This window comes from Phallusia mammillata, chromosome 4 (assembly GCF_965637545.1).
Source record: "Phallusia mammillata chromosome 4, kaPhaMamm4.hap1.1, whole genome shotgun sequence".
In the NCBI taxonomy this organism is placed as follows: domain Eukaryota; kingdom Metazoa; phylum Chordata; class Ascidiacea; order Phlebobranchia; family Ascidiidae; genus Phallusia; species Phallusia mammillata.
Window position 1 is genome coordinate 3,152,811 of NC_137255.1, and position 15,937 is coordinate 3,168,747.

The window sequence follows — 15,937 nt, forward strand, 5'->3', positions numbered from 1 at the left end:
AACACAACTCAAGAAACAAAGAATTATGCTATTTTGTTAGGAGCAGAAATTATGCAAGATGTTTTGAATATTTTTATTTTATTTTTCAGTTGTTTCATTTGTTAATCAATTCAAAAACAGCTTACAAAATAAAATGACGGTTGAAACCCAACAAGCCAGCAATTTTAATCCGGGCTTTCTGCCATTATTTTGCCTGTTGTCTGTTTTACTTTTCTACGTTTGGCGAAGGCGGCCCCGTCTTTTTCCCCCTGGCCCCAAGGGTCTGCCCGTCGTTGGGGTAATACCCTTTTTGTACAGGGACCCACCTCGTATGTTGCGAGATTGGAGTAAAAAGTATGGAAGTGTCATGGCCGTCCGTATGGGAAGAAACGAAGTTATTGTATTGAGTGGATACAAAACTATACAGGAGGTAATTTTTTTCTTGCTGAGTTGTAACTTAATCATGCTTTGCATGTTTAGGATTCAGAAACGCTAGATAGGGGCTTAATACTTGGAATTTAGAAACGCCAAGTAAGGGCTATTTACTACTTGCAACTTGAAAACGCGACGTAAGGCCCTATACTTGCAACATAGAAACACTAGATAATGGGTAAGTACTTGGAATTGAGAAACATTAGATCAGGGGTCGGCAACCCCTGGCAGCAGGAGCGCCAAGGTTGGCACGCGAGGTGGTTTTTCATGGCACGCCAACCGAGAACCGATTTGCGTTTTTATATTGAAGTAACAATTTACCCTGTTACACTGCTTGTTTACAGTTTTTATTGTGCCATTGTCTTAAAATCCAGCCTTACATGCACAAAATACTCTGCTTTCTCTTTATTATTGATATCTGCTGGCACGAACCACTACTATTTAGAATAACGTTCGCACGCGAGGTCATTAACACATGGAAATAACAAGTAAATTGGCACGCGTCGCCCAAACGGTACCCCTGCATTAGATAATGGGGTAGAAATTTAGACACACTAGATAAAATCAAAGCTTAAAATTTCACAACCGACAAATAAAAATATAATTTATTAACTTATCTTTACGAAATTTATTTTCTCCAAAAGTTTTCCAAATAAAGCAATATTTTTCCGGTTTGTGCAGCTTATGTATACTTCGTAAAGATATTTTAGGACGTCACAATCGAGTTTAATTGCAGTACCACCATACGATTTTGTTTTAACATGCCTTTGTGCGGGGTTAGTGCACTTGCTTAAGCAATGACTGTTGTGATCATTAGTGCAAAATTTCCGAGTACGTTGGTTGACGTTTTACGTTAAAGCGCTTCTTGCTTTTCAAGCTTGTTTATCACCAACACGGGTTAATAGCATTTCGTTGAACAACATTTCTGACTACCAAAGCCGTTTGCATTTATTTCCTGGTAATCTAACGGATATCCACTAATCACCTGTAACAGGTCGATTAATCAGCGTTTGTGTCGAAACAAAAGAGTGATACAACCCACTATGACGTAGAAACTACGTAAGAATAGGATTTGTTGCATAGCTTAGTCATTATTTTTGATAGGTGATGCAGGTCACAAGGTTTTTGACACGTAGTTATTGACGTCTTAAAAAGACTTTATATGCGAACTAGATCTTTTGAATTTAATAAAAAAACGTAGAATATTGTTATATCATGTGATTAGAGATTTTATTTTTATAACGTATATGTTTCTGCGTTTTGGAAATTTACATTAGTAACCCATGCGAAATATTTGTTTTTGTCGAGATTAAACGCTTTTCTATGTTTTACGACTTGATAACAAACCATGGTATGCATAGCAACATTTGAGACTCAATTGTTTCCAAAAAACGGCCTCAACCTTTACATAAAAAAATGAAAATGTGTTTCTTCAAACATTTTTATGTGCTGCGAAAAAAAAACATTTGTTTGTTGGTGTTGTTTAACTTTAACGGACAAATTTAAAGAACCTGCTTCTAATTAAGTATTTAAGTCTGTAACACTTGACTTTTGTGTTCGCAATCTCCTTAAACAGTCAAGCAACCAAATTCAAAATGACCCCGCAAGGTCACAGACTAGTTTCGATTTGTTTACCAAACAAACTGGCTCTTACAACTGGCATTATGTGGCCAATTGTCTGTGTATGAAATGGTACCAAGTGACTGATTAAATACTAGAGAACAGTGGTGGGATTCAAATTTTTTGTCAGCCGGTTCTATCACAAAAGTCATATTTTTCAGCCGGTTCTGCCACAAAACGTCCAATGACAGTAACCAGTAATGCTAACCGATTCGCTGATCTCATACAATTTCGTGAGACGGTTCTATAGAACCGGTGCGAACCGGCTGAATCCCACTACTGCTTGAGAACATTTGTTAACAAAATATTTGTGTTTCAAACGAAAACACATCTTTAAGTCCGTGTGTAGTATTCCTAAATGCTTGTTTTCCGGGTTGGACTTTCAAATTAAGCGCCTGCAAATAAAACAATAAAACAAAAAAAGCAAAATTATCCAAATCAAAGTGTAAAAAAACAGTTGCTAGGTAAAATATTATCTGGTTGAAAATATACAGGACATAAAAATTGTGAAAAACATCCTGAAAAATGTTGATAATGTATGCGATTACAAATTCAAAAAGTTCGTATTACCTGAAACCTAATACCGATATATCATGTAACGCAGTAGAAGTTTGTAAACACATTGTGACATTTATATCTTATCAAAATTTAGGCATTTGTCACGAAATCAGATGCTTTTTCCGGTCGTCCCTATAGCCTTGTGATGCACAAAATCTTTCACAAGAATTTGGGTCTGTCATTTTTGGATTATAACCAGACGTGGAAAGGTCAACGACAGTTTGGTATTCGGGCTCTTAAGGGGTAAGCAACCAATTTTCTGCTTCGGTTACGCTTTATCCCTATTTTGGGGTGTATTTTTACTATTGATCAATGCATGTCTTTGGGGCTGTGTTTCGCATTTAAAAATATAATGCAACTGTTAAAAAATGCCTTTTTTAATGTTTGGTTTGATGTGTAACAAATATGTTACAACGTTACTGTGAAATTGTGTTATAAGTTATGTTTCGTTTTAACATGTGATAAAGTTAATTTAAAATCTTGTACTTTTATTACTATAACAATCATCAAGGACGAATGCATTTATACTGGTATCAGCCCTGAAGCGTTCATGCAGACCAGATCACGGCACACTCATGTATAAATCATAGTACACCAGGCCCATTGAAGACGTTATAGGCTACTGGATAAAGTCGGTCTCCCATACAGTCCCACATGGCAAGGCACATTGGGACTGGCGTACTATAATTGATAACAATCATGTTTATCAGTTTTTGTACACAGTTTACCGCAAGTAGTTTTGACGACGGCGAAAACCCATGCTATTGTAATGAAACTGCTTTTGACGTACATTTAAAATGTCTGTGTTGACATGCCAAACACGATAAACTTTAATTGAAACCCATTTTATGTGAAAATAGCAGCAATTTTGAGTTGTGAATTGCTCTACAAAAATTTCTGTATCTTTTTTTACCAATGCTTTTTAAGTTTTCCAAACTGATAGCAAAACTACTCCTTTTAAGAGTTGGAATCGGTCGCAAAAGTATCGAGAGTCGCATCATGGAAGAAATGGAATACTACGTTGAATGGCTTGTCAAAATGGAAGGAAAACCGATTAATTTAAGGGTAGGTTCACCGCATTCAGCTAATAACTAACTTATCACTAAATATATAAGCTGTTGCTGCCAGGCATAATATCAACTTTCACAGCTCTTTTGACAGTTGTATTTTTGCACCGACGTTTCGACTTCCTATTACAGTGTTATTTATCCTGATAAGGCAAACTGTGTAGGACTTCGAAACGTCGGTATAAAAATACAATTGCCAGAAATACTCCGTAAAGTTATCAATCTTGTGTTGGAAGTCTGTTTAAAGTTTTTAAACTACGCTTTATTAACACAGAAATAATTATAATTTACATTTTAAACTAAAAACCTTACAACAAAAAATAATTTTGAAAACGTTTTAAGGCAGAATAAGTAAATTTGCGAAATTTGTTGTAAAATTTCCGAAATACACAAAAATCTCAATAATATAGTTTTAAGGAATTTGTTTGATTTAGTTTTGTGAATTGTGCATGATTTGTGACAACAAACACGTACATAGCTGGAATACGTTGCCACAGCAAGCCTATTTTAAGCAATAAATCTATTTTAGACGTTTTTGACGAGCGCCGTAGCAAACGTAATTGCAAATATCATGTTTGGACGAAGATTTGAATACAACAGTGAAGAACTACAGAAGATAGTGGATATATTCGAAGAAAGGTGTGCCGGGTTTTAATCTCTTAATACTCATGTTTTTCAAAATGAGACCTGGGGTCATATATTTTTCTTCCATTTTTACGAGTCGGCCAATAGGAGACACATTTTTTATTCTACATTTGGTAACTTCAAAATAAGAGTTATTGCCTATACTTTATACACGTGTTATATTTCCAAACTAAAATCACCACTATCATACAGTGCTTGTTTTCGCACATTTGTTGTTTACGAAAAAACTTGTCCGCTGAAATGGAAATACACGATTACGCCGAGAACGTCATTTTCAAGTCGATCGTAATGTTGTCCGTAATGAGAAAGGCCCCTTGTGCGTGCCCATGACATTACACGTTTTAATATATAACCCAATTTCGTGGCTTGAGTAAGATTCGTATTTTGACACACATTTCCATTTATAGTTGGGGTAGGAAGCTTTACAAACATTGTCTGTTTTATTTTACCCACTTTTTCCATACAATGGTTTCGCGTAACACGATTTCTATCCAGTTTTACTGTTTTTTCAACATTCCGAAAATACCAAAACGTTTTTTCGTCACAGTGGATGACGTCAAGGGATACGTCAATACGTCATTTAGTGGTGCTTACGTCACTACTGACAATCACGGCCTCAACGATTCTATCTTAAATTATTTCGACTGCGATATATTATGCGGGAGTATTGAAATTTTTTTCTAGGCCTTGGGGTCAAATTCTCCCCCGAACGCGACCCATATTTTAACATCCCAGTTGTGACCCCTTTTTTACCTTGCTAACAGGTTAACTATGTCGTTGGGTGGTTACCAGGAAGTAAATTTATCTTTTTTTCAGTTTTTCCCTTGGCAGTACTGGAGCGCTTTTTTACATGACGATGTTCGAAAGCAGTTTGCGTTTTGTTCCACCATTTCGAGGTGCTTACTTGAAAATTTCGGCAAACCTGGACTACATGCGAGGTAGGTTTGTGTATTAAAATCTCTCAAACAAAAAAGCGATACAAAGCCAAGGTAAATGCACACATAACAAACAGTGGTGGGATTCAGCCGGTTCGCACCGGTTCTATGGAACCGTCTCACGAAATTTTATGAGATCAGCGAACCGGTTAGCATTACTTGTTGCTGTCAATAGACTTTTGTAACAGAATCGGCTGAAAAGTATGAATTTTGTAGAAGAACCGGCTGACAAAAAAATTGAATCCCACCACTGATAACAAACCTTAAAAATAAACCGTAGGTACACGCCCGAAATAACGCGACCCAAAACCCCAAGGCCGTCTGGACAGGTCAGCGGTGAACGCGGCAGACGCGTTTTGTGAGCTAGACACAACAAACACTATAGTTGTTATTGACAACTACCGTCCTTCAGTTGGATGTGTTTTTTTGCGGTAAATTACCCATGCACCAAAATTTGTCACTTTATTGTCAACTAATAAGCAAAAGTTTACACTGGTCGGTTGCTCAAAGCGTTTGTTGCATTAACGTGAATATAACTTACGAAACCTGTTTTTTATGGTTACATGTAATTCGTACTCTACTGACTAGACCAGGGGTTCCCAAACTTTCTTGGTCTGTGGCCCAAATGTCTATTTAATAGCGATTCGTGGCCCACCACGTGCTGTAAATTTGGGCACAAAAAGAAAACTCAAAAACAGGCGAAATGGTTTCTAGCAATTTATTTTTAATGAGATTCATGCTCCTTGGCTACACGATTCGGAATTCTTTGCAAAAAATACGTTTTTCAAAACAAAGCGCATAATATCTACAGTATAACAAAACAGTAGAATCTGTTCAAATGGCTCTGTGGCCCATTGGAAATGTCTTGGTGGCCTAGTACTGGGCCATGGCCCACAGTTTGGGAACCACTGGACTAGACCAACTATGGATATGTATCCAGAAGTCTTTTTCAATAGCGGGTTAAGAGAAGATTGACTGGGCAACAGTCAATGGGCCCCACAATTTCCTAAGTCAGAAAAACATAAACATTACATGAATACACATGTACTAAATGAGACACTTTCTAAGTTTCAGTTAGCGATTCCTTTCAAACCTGGCCTTCTTACTGATTTACCTAATTTTCTTTTGTTTTTCCGCAGATTTTATTCGCCGTCATATATCAACTCACGTTGAAAGTTTTGACAAAAACGACTACCGTGATTTTTGTGACGCTTTCTACGCAGAAATGACCAAAGAAGGAAATCAGAGCAATGGAGATTTTCATGTGAGAAAATAAAACATTTTATCGCAAGAAAATAAATCTTTAGGGCTTTTAAAGAGCAACCAGGTTCTTTGCTGCATTTGGAAATTTCAAAAATGCTTTTAAATTCTAATTTAAATTGCTACAGATAAGTTTTTAGGTGGGACTGTTTGGTTTTGGATTTAAATTAAAGAGTATAAATATGGTTGGTAAGGAAAAAAACATGGTGGAAATTGTTTCTTTTTTGTTGGTAAAGTTGATTTATTCATTTAGGTAAACTTCCTTACGTTTTTTTAGGCAAATTGGTTCTACGAACTGATCTACCAAGTTACTATCCTAATAGTGCTAACAGTGGTCTTTTCTTATGTTGTGAATGAGTTTTTTATAATTAGCCACAAATCGTAATGGCGAATATGTTGGGTAAAATAGAATACTGAGCGTTATTAGGATATAAAACCAAGGAAAAATAAGGACACAGACTCAATTTAAAGTTATGACATATTTTAGAAATACTAGCAATCATACTCACTGAGACCTTGTCAAATCGAAATAAGGACATCTTAGAAATAAGTACGCCCTGGATATAAAGAATGAGAACTTCTAAAAAAGTTTTAACCTACCTAATTTTGTAACGAGCCATTTTTTACAGATGGAGCAGCTTGTCCACGTCATCCAAGACCTGTTGGTCGCTGGATTCGAAACTACAACAAGCACTTTGCTTTGGGGCGTTTTATGTTTGCTTCATCATGAAGATTCGAAATCTAAGATTTTCAATGAGATTAAAAATGTGATAGGTAGGTGCAAAAACGTATGTTTTGTTGTATAAAGCAGCGATTCTGGTTTGATTTTCTGCTTTGCAGAGTTTCTCAAAGCAGTCCTCCAGTATTGCTAAATATATTACGCAAAAACTACTCCAAATTATACCACAACAAAATTATGTTAAAACGTAGTACCTCGTATACATAAAGTCCTGAGAAAGACTCCTGTCGTGGGTTCGAATCCCACCACAGGCTAGATTTTTCTAGCCTATGCCTTGTCATATGATGGTGAATGCTTGGTGACCGGCTGATTCTGTATGACGCCTTCAATGGGCCTGGCGTACTGTGCTTTATATATGAGTGTGCCGTGATCGCTGGTCTGCATCGACGCTTCAGGGCTGATCCCAGTTATGAATTTATGTTCATCTTATCGTATACATAACGTCAACAAAAATGTTTGAGATACTATACTTAATTAGTGATGCACCGAAGTTTTGTTTGACAGAAACATTTCGGTCGAATATGCATTTTTGGTATCTCTAAATCACAAACCATGTTGACTGTAAAGTGTTAGGTTTTTTGTTTAGCTTACGATTTTCAATAGTTATTTTGGAATGTCATAAATAAGTTCACCTGCCTTAACAACACAAGGTTCAGTTAAAAACATCCATAAGAGCGAGGATTTTGATTTTGGTCTGATTCGGCCGAACTTATTCGAGCCTAATGGTCGAATATTCGGTTTCGGCCCGAACCTTTTGAGGCGGGTTCGGTGTATTACTTGTTTAAACCTGTCCTACACTGTAAATGTCTGTACAAAGGGTTATCAACCACTTTTAGATTTGTGTGAAGAGCATAAAATAATCCTTTTTATTCGTTTATTTTATTGCTTTGTTCATCAATAGATCTTGTTAGATTGGAAAAGACTATACAAGGAGTGTAAGCAGGAATATGTGTAGGCTGATGACCGTGGGTAAACACCAGGTATTGGTGTAAATCACCACACCAGTTGGTGTTAAACATCATGCGTGGAGTTTTCCACCACAACCCAGGGGGTGGAATTCTCCAACACAGCTTGGAAATTTGGGACCACCCCTCGGGTTTTGTAAACTCCACCTTCTTGATTTACAGTGTAAGTGCCTTTATTGAAGCTCATGTGACCTGACAGCGTAATTGGCTCACACAAAACGATGTAATGATCAGACTGACGCATTGGGTTAATGACAATCACGTGTATGACATGCACGACATTTATCACGTTAACCTATAGCACTCGTCAAATGGACAATTCTGCCACATTTTTAGTCACGTTTAATGCGTACGGGTTTAGTTGCACTGTGCGTATCTGTTGCCTGAAAACGAAAGCTGCTTACGTCATTACGTCGCGTTCTGAAAGTTTGACGTTTTTTGTGAGATCACGTTTTTGCGTATTGTGTGTAAATGGAATTGTTGCACTCGGAACGCTTGCATTGTACCAGCGTTTAACGATGTTCTAACAACAAACATTTTGAAAGGAGTTATTTTTGCTTTTCTGTGACGTATTGTGCCAAAAACTGCTTTTCCAATAACCGTTTAAGTAAGGAAAAGCTTTTCAGCTTGTTACCTCAAACAAACTCTATGCAGACCAGCGATCACGGCACACTCATGTATAAATCACAGTACGCCAGGCCCATTGAAGGCGCCATACCGGATGAGCCGGTCATTATGCCTTCACCACCATATGATAAGGCCCTTTGAGAAGAGATAAGACTCCATTTAAATAGCATTTTGTTTGTCTTATCCTCACCCTCAAAACTCAACTTTAATTTAAACCTATGATTTCGAAGACATATTACATCTAGTTTTCTTGATTTTATCTTGAGAAACATCCTAATGTTTCCGTACCGATAAAACAAATAGTAAAATCTCAACCTATAGTGCTTAAATATACTACATTTTAACTGTGTACAAAACGTTTCATGCCGGTTCTGCTGATGTTCACAGGTGAAGGGGGTTTCCCACAGCTACGTCATCGTCTCAGTATGCCGTACACGATGGCTTTCATCGAAGAGATTAACCGATTTCGAGCAGTGGTTCCAATCACTCCATCACACAAAACCACGAGGGAAGTGGAAATTGATGGATACGTTATACCGAAGAACACAGAGGTAAAATTGGCATGTTGAATTGTTTCCTTAAAATATTTTTTTATTAGAAAAACTGTTCGCTTTCTTGAGTACGGTTAAGCGGCCGCAACTCATAACAGCATGCATATTTGATTTGTCGAAAAAAATGCACTGTCCTAGTTAAAGGTGTTTGCTGAACAGAAAACAGTGCGGTCACAAAGAGGCTTATATCGTGGGTCTATATCCAACAACATGGTATTTTTTCGCTTTTTTGCAGACAAGTATAAAATTTTACCTGGTGAAGTATAAAAGTTTTTTTGAGCGAAGACCATCTTTTAGACATATCTTACACTTCCAAATTCCTCAAACGTAAATTTTTATTCACCTGATTAGAGTTGTCATTTTAAAGTGCCTCAAAAATTTAAATCATGTCCTTAAAAATTAGTCAAGTCAAGTAACATTCAAAAACATTTCTCGAGGGATCATTAGATGCACTCCAAAAGTCAACAAAATGTCGCTTTAAATTACAAAGCCCTGACAACCATATATGCTAGGTATAAAGGTTACAAGAAATCATTTCTTGCAGTATAAATAACAAAAATCCTGAAAAATAAGTGAAAAAAATCTTTGCATTGAAAATAAGTTCCCCTACTCTTTCCTTTTTTGTTGAAAAATATCATTCTCTTGTTCAGGTGATTGGTAATTTGTGGTCAGTGCAACACGACCCCGAAATATGGCATAATCCGGAGCAGTTTATCCCGGAACGACATCTTACATCTGATGGGAAGTTTGCATCCAGTGATAAAATCCTCGCTTTCTCCCTGGGACCGCGAAGATGTCCAGGAGAGGACATCGCCAAAGCGGAGCTCTTCCTCTTCCTGGTCTCCCTGCTCCAGAAGTTCACTTTACATGCGGATCCAAACTCGAAAAGTCCACCTTCTGTTCACAACGGTTGCCACGGTTCAGCTTTTGTTCCTTCACCGTTTGAAATTATAGTGAATCAAAGGCGGTGAAAATTGTTAAAGAATTCGCAACATTTTTTTCTAAACTTTATGGCTCTAATACCTTAAAGCCATTGGTGGAATTTAGCCGGTTCGCACTGGTTCTATAGAACCGTCTCACGAAATTTTATAAGATCGGCGAACCGGTTAGCATTACTGGTTACTGCGTCAATGGACTTTTTGTAACAGAACCGACTGAAAAATATGACTTTTGTGATAAAACCGACTGACAAAAAAACTAAATCCCACCACTGCTTAAAGCTATTGTAAATTTACAAAGGTTAACCTTTGTGTGGAGGCCCAATAAACTAAAAATTTGCCAGTGTGTCGCTAAATATTCGTTTTTCTTTCTTTATCGTGGTTTAAGGCTAAGGCTTTTATTGAAATGCCGTTGTTGATGACAGCGCTATAACCTTATTGGTTACCAAACGCGGTATCACCAAGCACTCCAAGTTTACGAAACAATTTTTGAGCAACTTTTTATGTTTTGTTTTCAAAGTGGGTAGATGTGCTCCTTTAGAAATACTTCTTTAATAACAAATTACTTGTTGAGGCGACCAGCTTTATTACCCAAAGTCTAACATCTTAATTTGTCGGTGTCTGAATTATTGCTTAAAATTCTACCTCCGAAACGGTCCCCCAAATTTCTCCAGCGGTTTCCCAAAATTTGGACTTTGGATTTTTTGGTATTTAAATGAAACACTTGCGATCTCTTAAAACTACTTAGCGGTCACCCAAACCAAACCCTAAAAAACCCTGATTGCGCATACGGTGTCTTAGAGAAAACTGTGGCTTCTTTATCCAAAGTAATCTATGTAGTTGATTGCATCGAAGGTACGTCTATTACAGTGGTTGCCAAACTGGGGTCCGCGGTCCTTTAGGGGTCCGTGAGGCAATTTTGGGGGGACCGCGAAGCGGTTGAAGTAATTCTATAATCTTATTTGGCGTCAGTTTGTGCCACTAAATAAGTTTAAATCTAAGTAAAATTTAGAATCGACTGTCTCCATTGCTAAACAATTGCCTTTATTGAATGACAACTATCAAAAAATGCAATTGTTTGCGCACAATCGTAATGTTTTTTTACTGTTTGTGATGTCACATGCTGTCTTTGGATGATTGTTATGCGCAATTTTGCATAACTAGCTAAAATCCTGCAATCAACTTTCGTTTGTGTGAAATACATATTTAGGCTTAAGGACCGCGAGCCCTCGAGATAATGGCGAAGGGACCGTTTTGAAAAAAATATGAAAAAGTTTGGGAACCACTGGTCTATTATCTCATCTTACTATGCGTTTTGTGACCATTTTGACCAGAAAATGTTAGGTTATTTCTTTGTTTCAAAAGTTCGGTGGAAAACGTATGGTTTAAGAATATTATCTTTAACAAATATTGTTTTGTGCGCTATATAATGATACAAACTAATCAGACACCGAACTGTATGGGATCAGCAACAAGATAAGTTTTTGTTTCTATTTCTTTTCTTTTAGACATACTTTCAATTGTTGTTTTGTATTTTCTCTTGGTAAAATGGTGTTGTGCTGAAAATGTGTTTATCGTCTTATTGTAGTTTCTTCAAAAAGTTATTTATTTTTTGGGCATTGATAGAAAATAATTCACGCCGCTTAAATCTATTTTCTAAGAAAATGTAACAATACGTGCCTGAATTAGAACCCCAAACCTTGTGTACACATGGCGATATAGCCTACTTGAATATTTTTTGCTTTTTAAGCTTCTTTTTGTGGTACTTTTACTTGTATATTGTTCCGTTATGCGGCGCTAAAACCACCCATGCACTTCCGTAATATCTTTATAAAAATTGTACTTTATCAGAAAGGTCACACACTTTATTTACAAAAGAACACGCTTGAGCTATAACGACATGTACATTATTGCATTTAAGGACTTTTTGCATTAAGGCGTTACGAATTGGAGATAAAATAGGCGCAATTTTGCATTGATAAACATTTTGCATTGATGGCGGGATAATGGCATTTTAAAAGATTAAATAAAATATATTACATAAAATGTACATAAATTGACAAACTTATAATTTCTGATAAACGCAAAACATAAAAAACACGATTAAAAAGATTAAAAAATGGAAATTAAATGGATTATAAAATTCGGTTTTATTTTTTATTTTTCTGTAAATTTAAATAGTTTTCATAAATTGCTTTTCGGGTAGCATTTTGAAAAACCATTAATCTCAACAAACTGGAGTGTCGTAACAGGGCTATACACAGGCCTATGTTCGGAAAACGTCTTGTCACCAGTTGCACTGATGAAACATTATGCGTCGAAACGGTGTGCACTGTCTGTAGCGTACACTACATAAAGTTCACTTACTAAAGTTATTTAACACGCTGTAAGACATATTAGTTAGACATTTACAATAAGTTAAATCATAGTACGGAAGGCCCATTAAAGACGTCATACCAAATCAAGCCGGCCAAGCATTTCATACATAGCATGGCGTAGGATGGAAAAATATGTAGCCTGCGGTGGGATTTGAACCCACGACAAGAATCTTTTTCCGGGACTCGCGATCTGCATTGCCATATGGTGGTGAATGCTTGGTGATCGGCTGATTCGGTATAACGCCTTCAATGGGCCTGGCGTACTATGAAGTTTTACAAAGATAATTATCTGACAAAAACGTGCTTATCTCTCTTCAAAGACCATGCGGTAATGTTTGGGGCCAGAAATCGCGCCAAACGCGGCTTCCATACTCGGAACCGGATGCTCCGGATCAGGACACAGCGTGAACCGTTGTAGAATAGTCACCACAAACACAAAAACTTCGATTCGACCCAAATTCTCGCCCAGACAGTTGCGCGGGCCAATAGAGAATGGAATCACATACGGAGATTTGATAAATTTGCCCTCGGAAGTCAAATGTCGTTTCGGGTCAAAGACGTTTGGATTCGTCCACTTGGTTTCGTCCCTGTGTACTTTCCAGAAGTTGGCAAGTACCTGAGAAAAGGTGAAACTTATTTGTTAACCGATTTTTGCAATTATCTGCATAGTAGTTTTTGTTCATGCAACTTAGGCACATACAAATAACAAATAGGCATCAGTTGTGTCACAAAACGGTTACGGTAGAGTACAAGACGCTCGTTTGAAACAGGGTTTTGTTATTTTTTAAAATAAACTTATTCGGTTAATTCGGATCTTCGCCTAATTCGGATCAACTTGAGGTACAAACGATTTGTAATGTTGTAAGGCTTCAACTAATCGACATCGGTTAATCTGGAACTTCGCCTAATTCAAACAATTTTTTCTACGGGTCTGTATTAACCAAGTATAACACACACTTTATCCGTTTTCTATTGGCCAAACTGCTGTTTATTTAGACCCTAAAAACAAGTTATTGTTTTACTGTACCTGGGTGCCCTTAGGAATATGATATCCCATGAGTGTTGCATCTTCTACAGTTTGACGTGGCACGCCCAATAACACAACCGGGTGACAACGATAAACCTCCTGTATAAACGCTTTGGTTATATGCAGTGGTGCACTGTGGGTAACCTTTCCTTCTTTACCTATAACAGTAGAAAAAAATCAGTTTTCATTCCATTCGTACAAGTCTTTATAGTTTACTCCAGATTTTGCACTAAAAAAATTGTGATGATGTTTTACCGATCACTTCGTCAATTTCTTCATGAATTAAGTCTTGGTACTTTGGGTATTTGAGGAGATACATCAACGTCCAACGAACTGTGCTTGAACCTGTTTCGGTTCCCGCCACATGCAAATCTTTCATCAGGCAACGCAAGTGACCTTTCTGTTAAAATATAAGTTTCATTTTGTTTGAGAATGACATACGATGTGTGTCGAAACGGTATGTTTGATACAAATATATGAGCTTCTGTGCGTTTCTTCTCAGAATGAATTCCATCAGTGATAAACACCGAAACATTTCGGCCGAATCCGCTGTTTTCCGATGTTTCGGTTTCGGCCCAAACTTTTTTAAAAATTCAGCCGAAACCAAACTTTTTTATTGCATGGAATTGAGGCCTTAAATTTTATTTACGCTCATACGAAACATAATAAATTAACTATTTGTTGTATCTATAAAACACTAGCCACGTTGTCTGCAAAATATTATATGTTTAGCAAAGCTTACACATTGTAAAAGTGATTTTAGTTTGTCAAAATTGAGTTCACTCGCATCAACAACACATGTTTCAGTTGAAAACATCCAAAGAAACGGGGAATTTAGGTTCGGCCTGATTCGGCCGAAATCATTCGGCCTCATGGCCGAATATTCGGTTTCGGCCCGAACTTTTTTAGGCGGGTTCGGTGCATCACTAATAATTATGAACATTTTCGGTACCATTTGCCTTGACAATTTACTTGTAGTCAAACTTACATCAAATCCGAATTTATTTTCTTTCATTTCTGTAAGGTAAAAATCAGTCATGTCTCTCGGGTGATTGGGGTCGTATTCCTTAAGACGGTCCTCAATTATTTCCTCCATATAAGCTAAGAAATGCAAAAATTTATAAATAAATTAGAGAACCAAAAATCAAACTGATGCAAATTATGATTTCTATACGTATTACCTGTTTGGCGCCTAAACTAATCAGCTGCACAACATCAGCAAAACACTGCAGTAGGCAAAGCAGTTTTGTATTCGTTTATTAGATTTTAATCAAAGGTTTAAAGTGAACAAGTTATATCTTGGATACACGCCAAATCAAAGTACTGGCTAAGTTACGTCAAAAGTCTTGTGTGTGTTATAGCGTGCTATAGTTGCTGTTACATGATCACTGTGTTTGGTTAACAATTAAAAAAAACGATATTTGTAAAATGCAGTAAGTTCCTAAATTCAGTAGTTATGCAAAGGTTGCTAGTTTAGGAAATGCTACTGGTTTAAATTTGTTTAATTATTTTTGCTAGCAGCAAGATCAGACCAGGTCAGTTTTTACTGTTTGTAAAAGTGTATTCATTTCATTTTAAAAATAAATTCTATTTTACAGAAGTTTGACCTAAAATTGAGTCCTGAACTAGATTTGATTTTTACTTACATACCATCTCCACATTGCTTGAGATCCAATGTGCGCTGAAAACTTTTCCAAAATGGAGGCAGGAACCGAAACCATGGAAACGTGGCAAACAACATAAAGGCAAAACCATCCTCCCGAAATCTGAAGCACACTTTTTAATTACCATCCAAACAAATCAAATTTTTAAAGGTTTGTATTGCATGTGTAAAGATTTTAATGGCAAGACATTTTGTTTAAGTAAACAAATACAGAAGACTGACTTTTAGACAGTTTGTCATAAAATTTCCAAGTGTGACACAAAATAAGCTTTTTTACAAAATCTTCACTTCCAATATATTTGATGACAAAGTCTGGTGTTAGAATGTAATTTTGAATTTTGATGTTGGTAACTTACTGTTCAATGCTTTGAATGAAGATTTGTTGAAGACTTTTGTACTTTGTGTTTGTGGGTTTTTCAGTTACAGTAATTCCACTGACAACATTTGCTATTGCAAATACAAGATCTCTCTGTAGATAAAATACAAAAAAAATATGGTTTTGCATTTGTGTAAATATTTGCAGTTTTTGGGTTGCTAAGTAAGTTTACTTTGC

At 36.7% G+C, this 15,937-nt stretch overlaps 2 protein-coding genes across 2 annotated transcripts; one reads left to right on the forward strand and one right to left on the reverse strand.

Moving 5' to 3' along the window:
- Window positions 1-93: 93 nt before the first annotated feature.
- Window positions 94-12,063, forward strand: LOC145223391 (cytochrome P450 2F2-like). The gene is made up of 9 exons (XM_080089814.1): window positions 94-409; window positions 2,684-2,832; window positions 3,552-3,654; window positions 4,186-4,295; window positions 5,118-5,239; window positions 6,376-6,500; window positions 7,126-7,270; window positions 9,215-9,378; window positions 10,029-12,063. The coding sequence occupies exons 1-9, from the start codon at window positions 134-136 to the stop codon at window positions 10,347-10,349; spliced, it is 1,515 nt and encodes a 504-aa protein (XP_079945940.1). The 5' UTR covers window positions 94-133; the 3' UTR covers window positions 10,350-12,063.
- A 107-nt stretch (window positions 12,064-12,170) lies between these two features.
- Window positions 12,171-15,870, reverse strand: LOC145223392 (cytochrome P450 2J2-like). The gene is made up of 6 exons (XM_080089815.1): window positions 15,741-15,870; window positions 15,372-15,487; window positions 14,710-14,822; window positions 13,977-14,121; window positions 13,722-13,879; window positions 12,171-13,310 (listed from the first exon to the last, which is right to left on the reverse strand). The coding sequence occupies exons 2-6, from the start codon at window positions 15,460-15,462 to the stop codon at window positions 12,999-13,001; spliced, it is 819 nt and encodes a 272-aa protein (XP_079945941.1). The 5' UTR covers window positions 15,463-15,487; window positions 15,741-15,870; the 3' UTR covers window positions 12,171-12,998.
- Window positions 15,871-15,937: the final 67 nt, after the last annotated feature.

Excerpts from the sequence above, each read along its gene's own strand:
- LOC145223392 (XM_080089815.1), bottom strand. The coding sequence starts at position 15,462 with ATGTTGTTTGCCACGTTTCCATGGTTTCGGTTCCTGCCTCCATTTTGG. Across the intron at positions 14,823-15,371 it reads TCTCAAGCAATGTGGAGATG|CTTATATGGAGGAAATAATT; the intron begins GTATGTAAGTAA and ends TGCATTTCTTAG. Across the intron at positions 13,311-13,721 it reads ATATTCCTAAGGGCACCCAG|GTACTTGCCAACTTCTGGAA; the intron begins GTACAGTAAAAC and ends ACCTTTTCTCAG.
- LOC145223391 (XM_080089814.1), top strand. The coding sequence starts at position 134 with ATGACGGTTGAAACCCAACAAGCCAGCAATTTTAATCCGGGCTTTCTG. Across the intron at positions 410-2,683 it reads GATACAAAACTATACAGGAG|GCATTTGTCACGAAATCAGA; the intron begins GTAATTTTTTTC and ends ATCAAAATTTAG. Across the intron at positions 9,379-10,028 it reads TTATACCGAAGAACACAGAG|GTGATTGGTAATTTGTGGTC; the intron begins GTAAAATTGGCA and ends TCTCTTGTTCAG.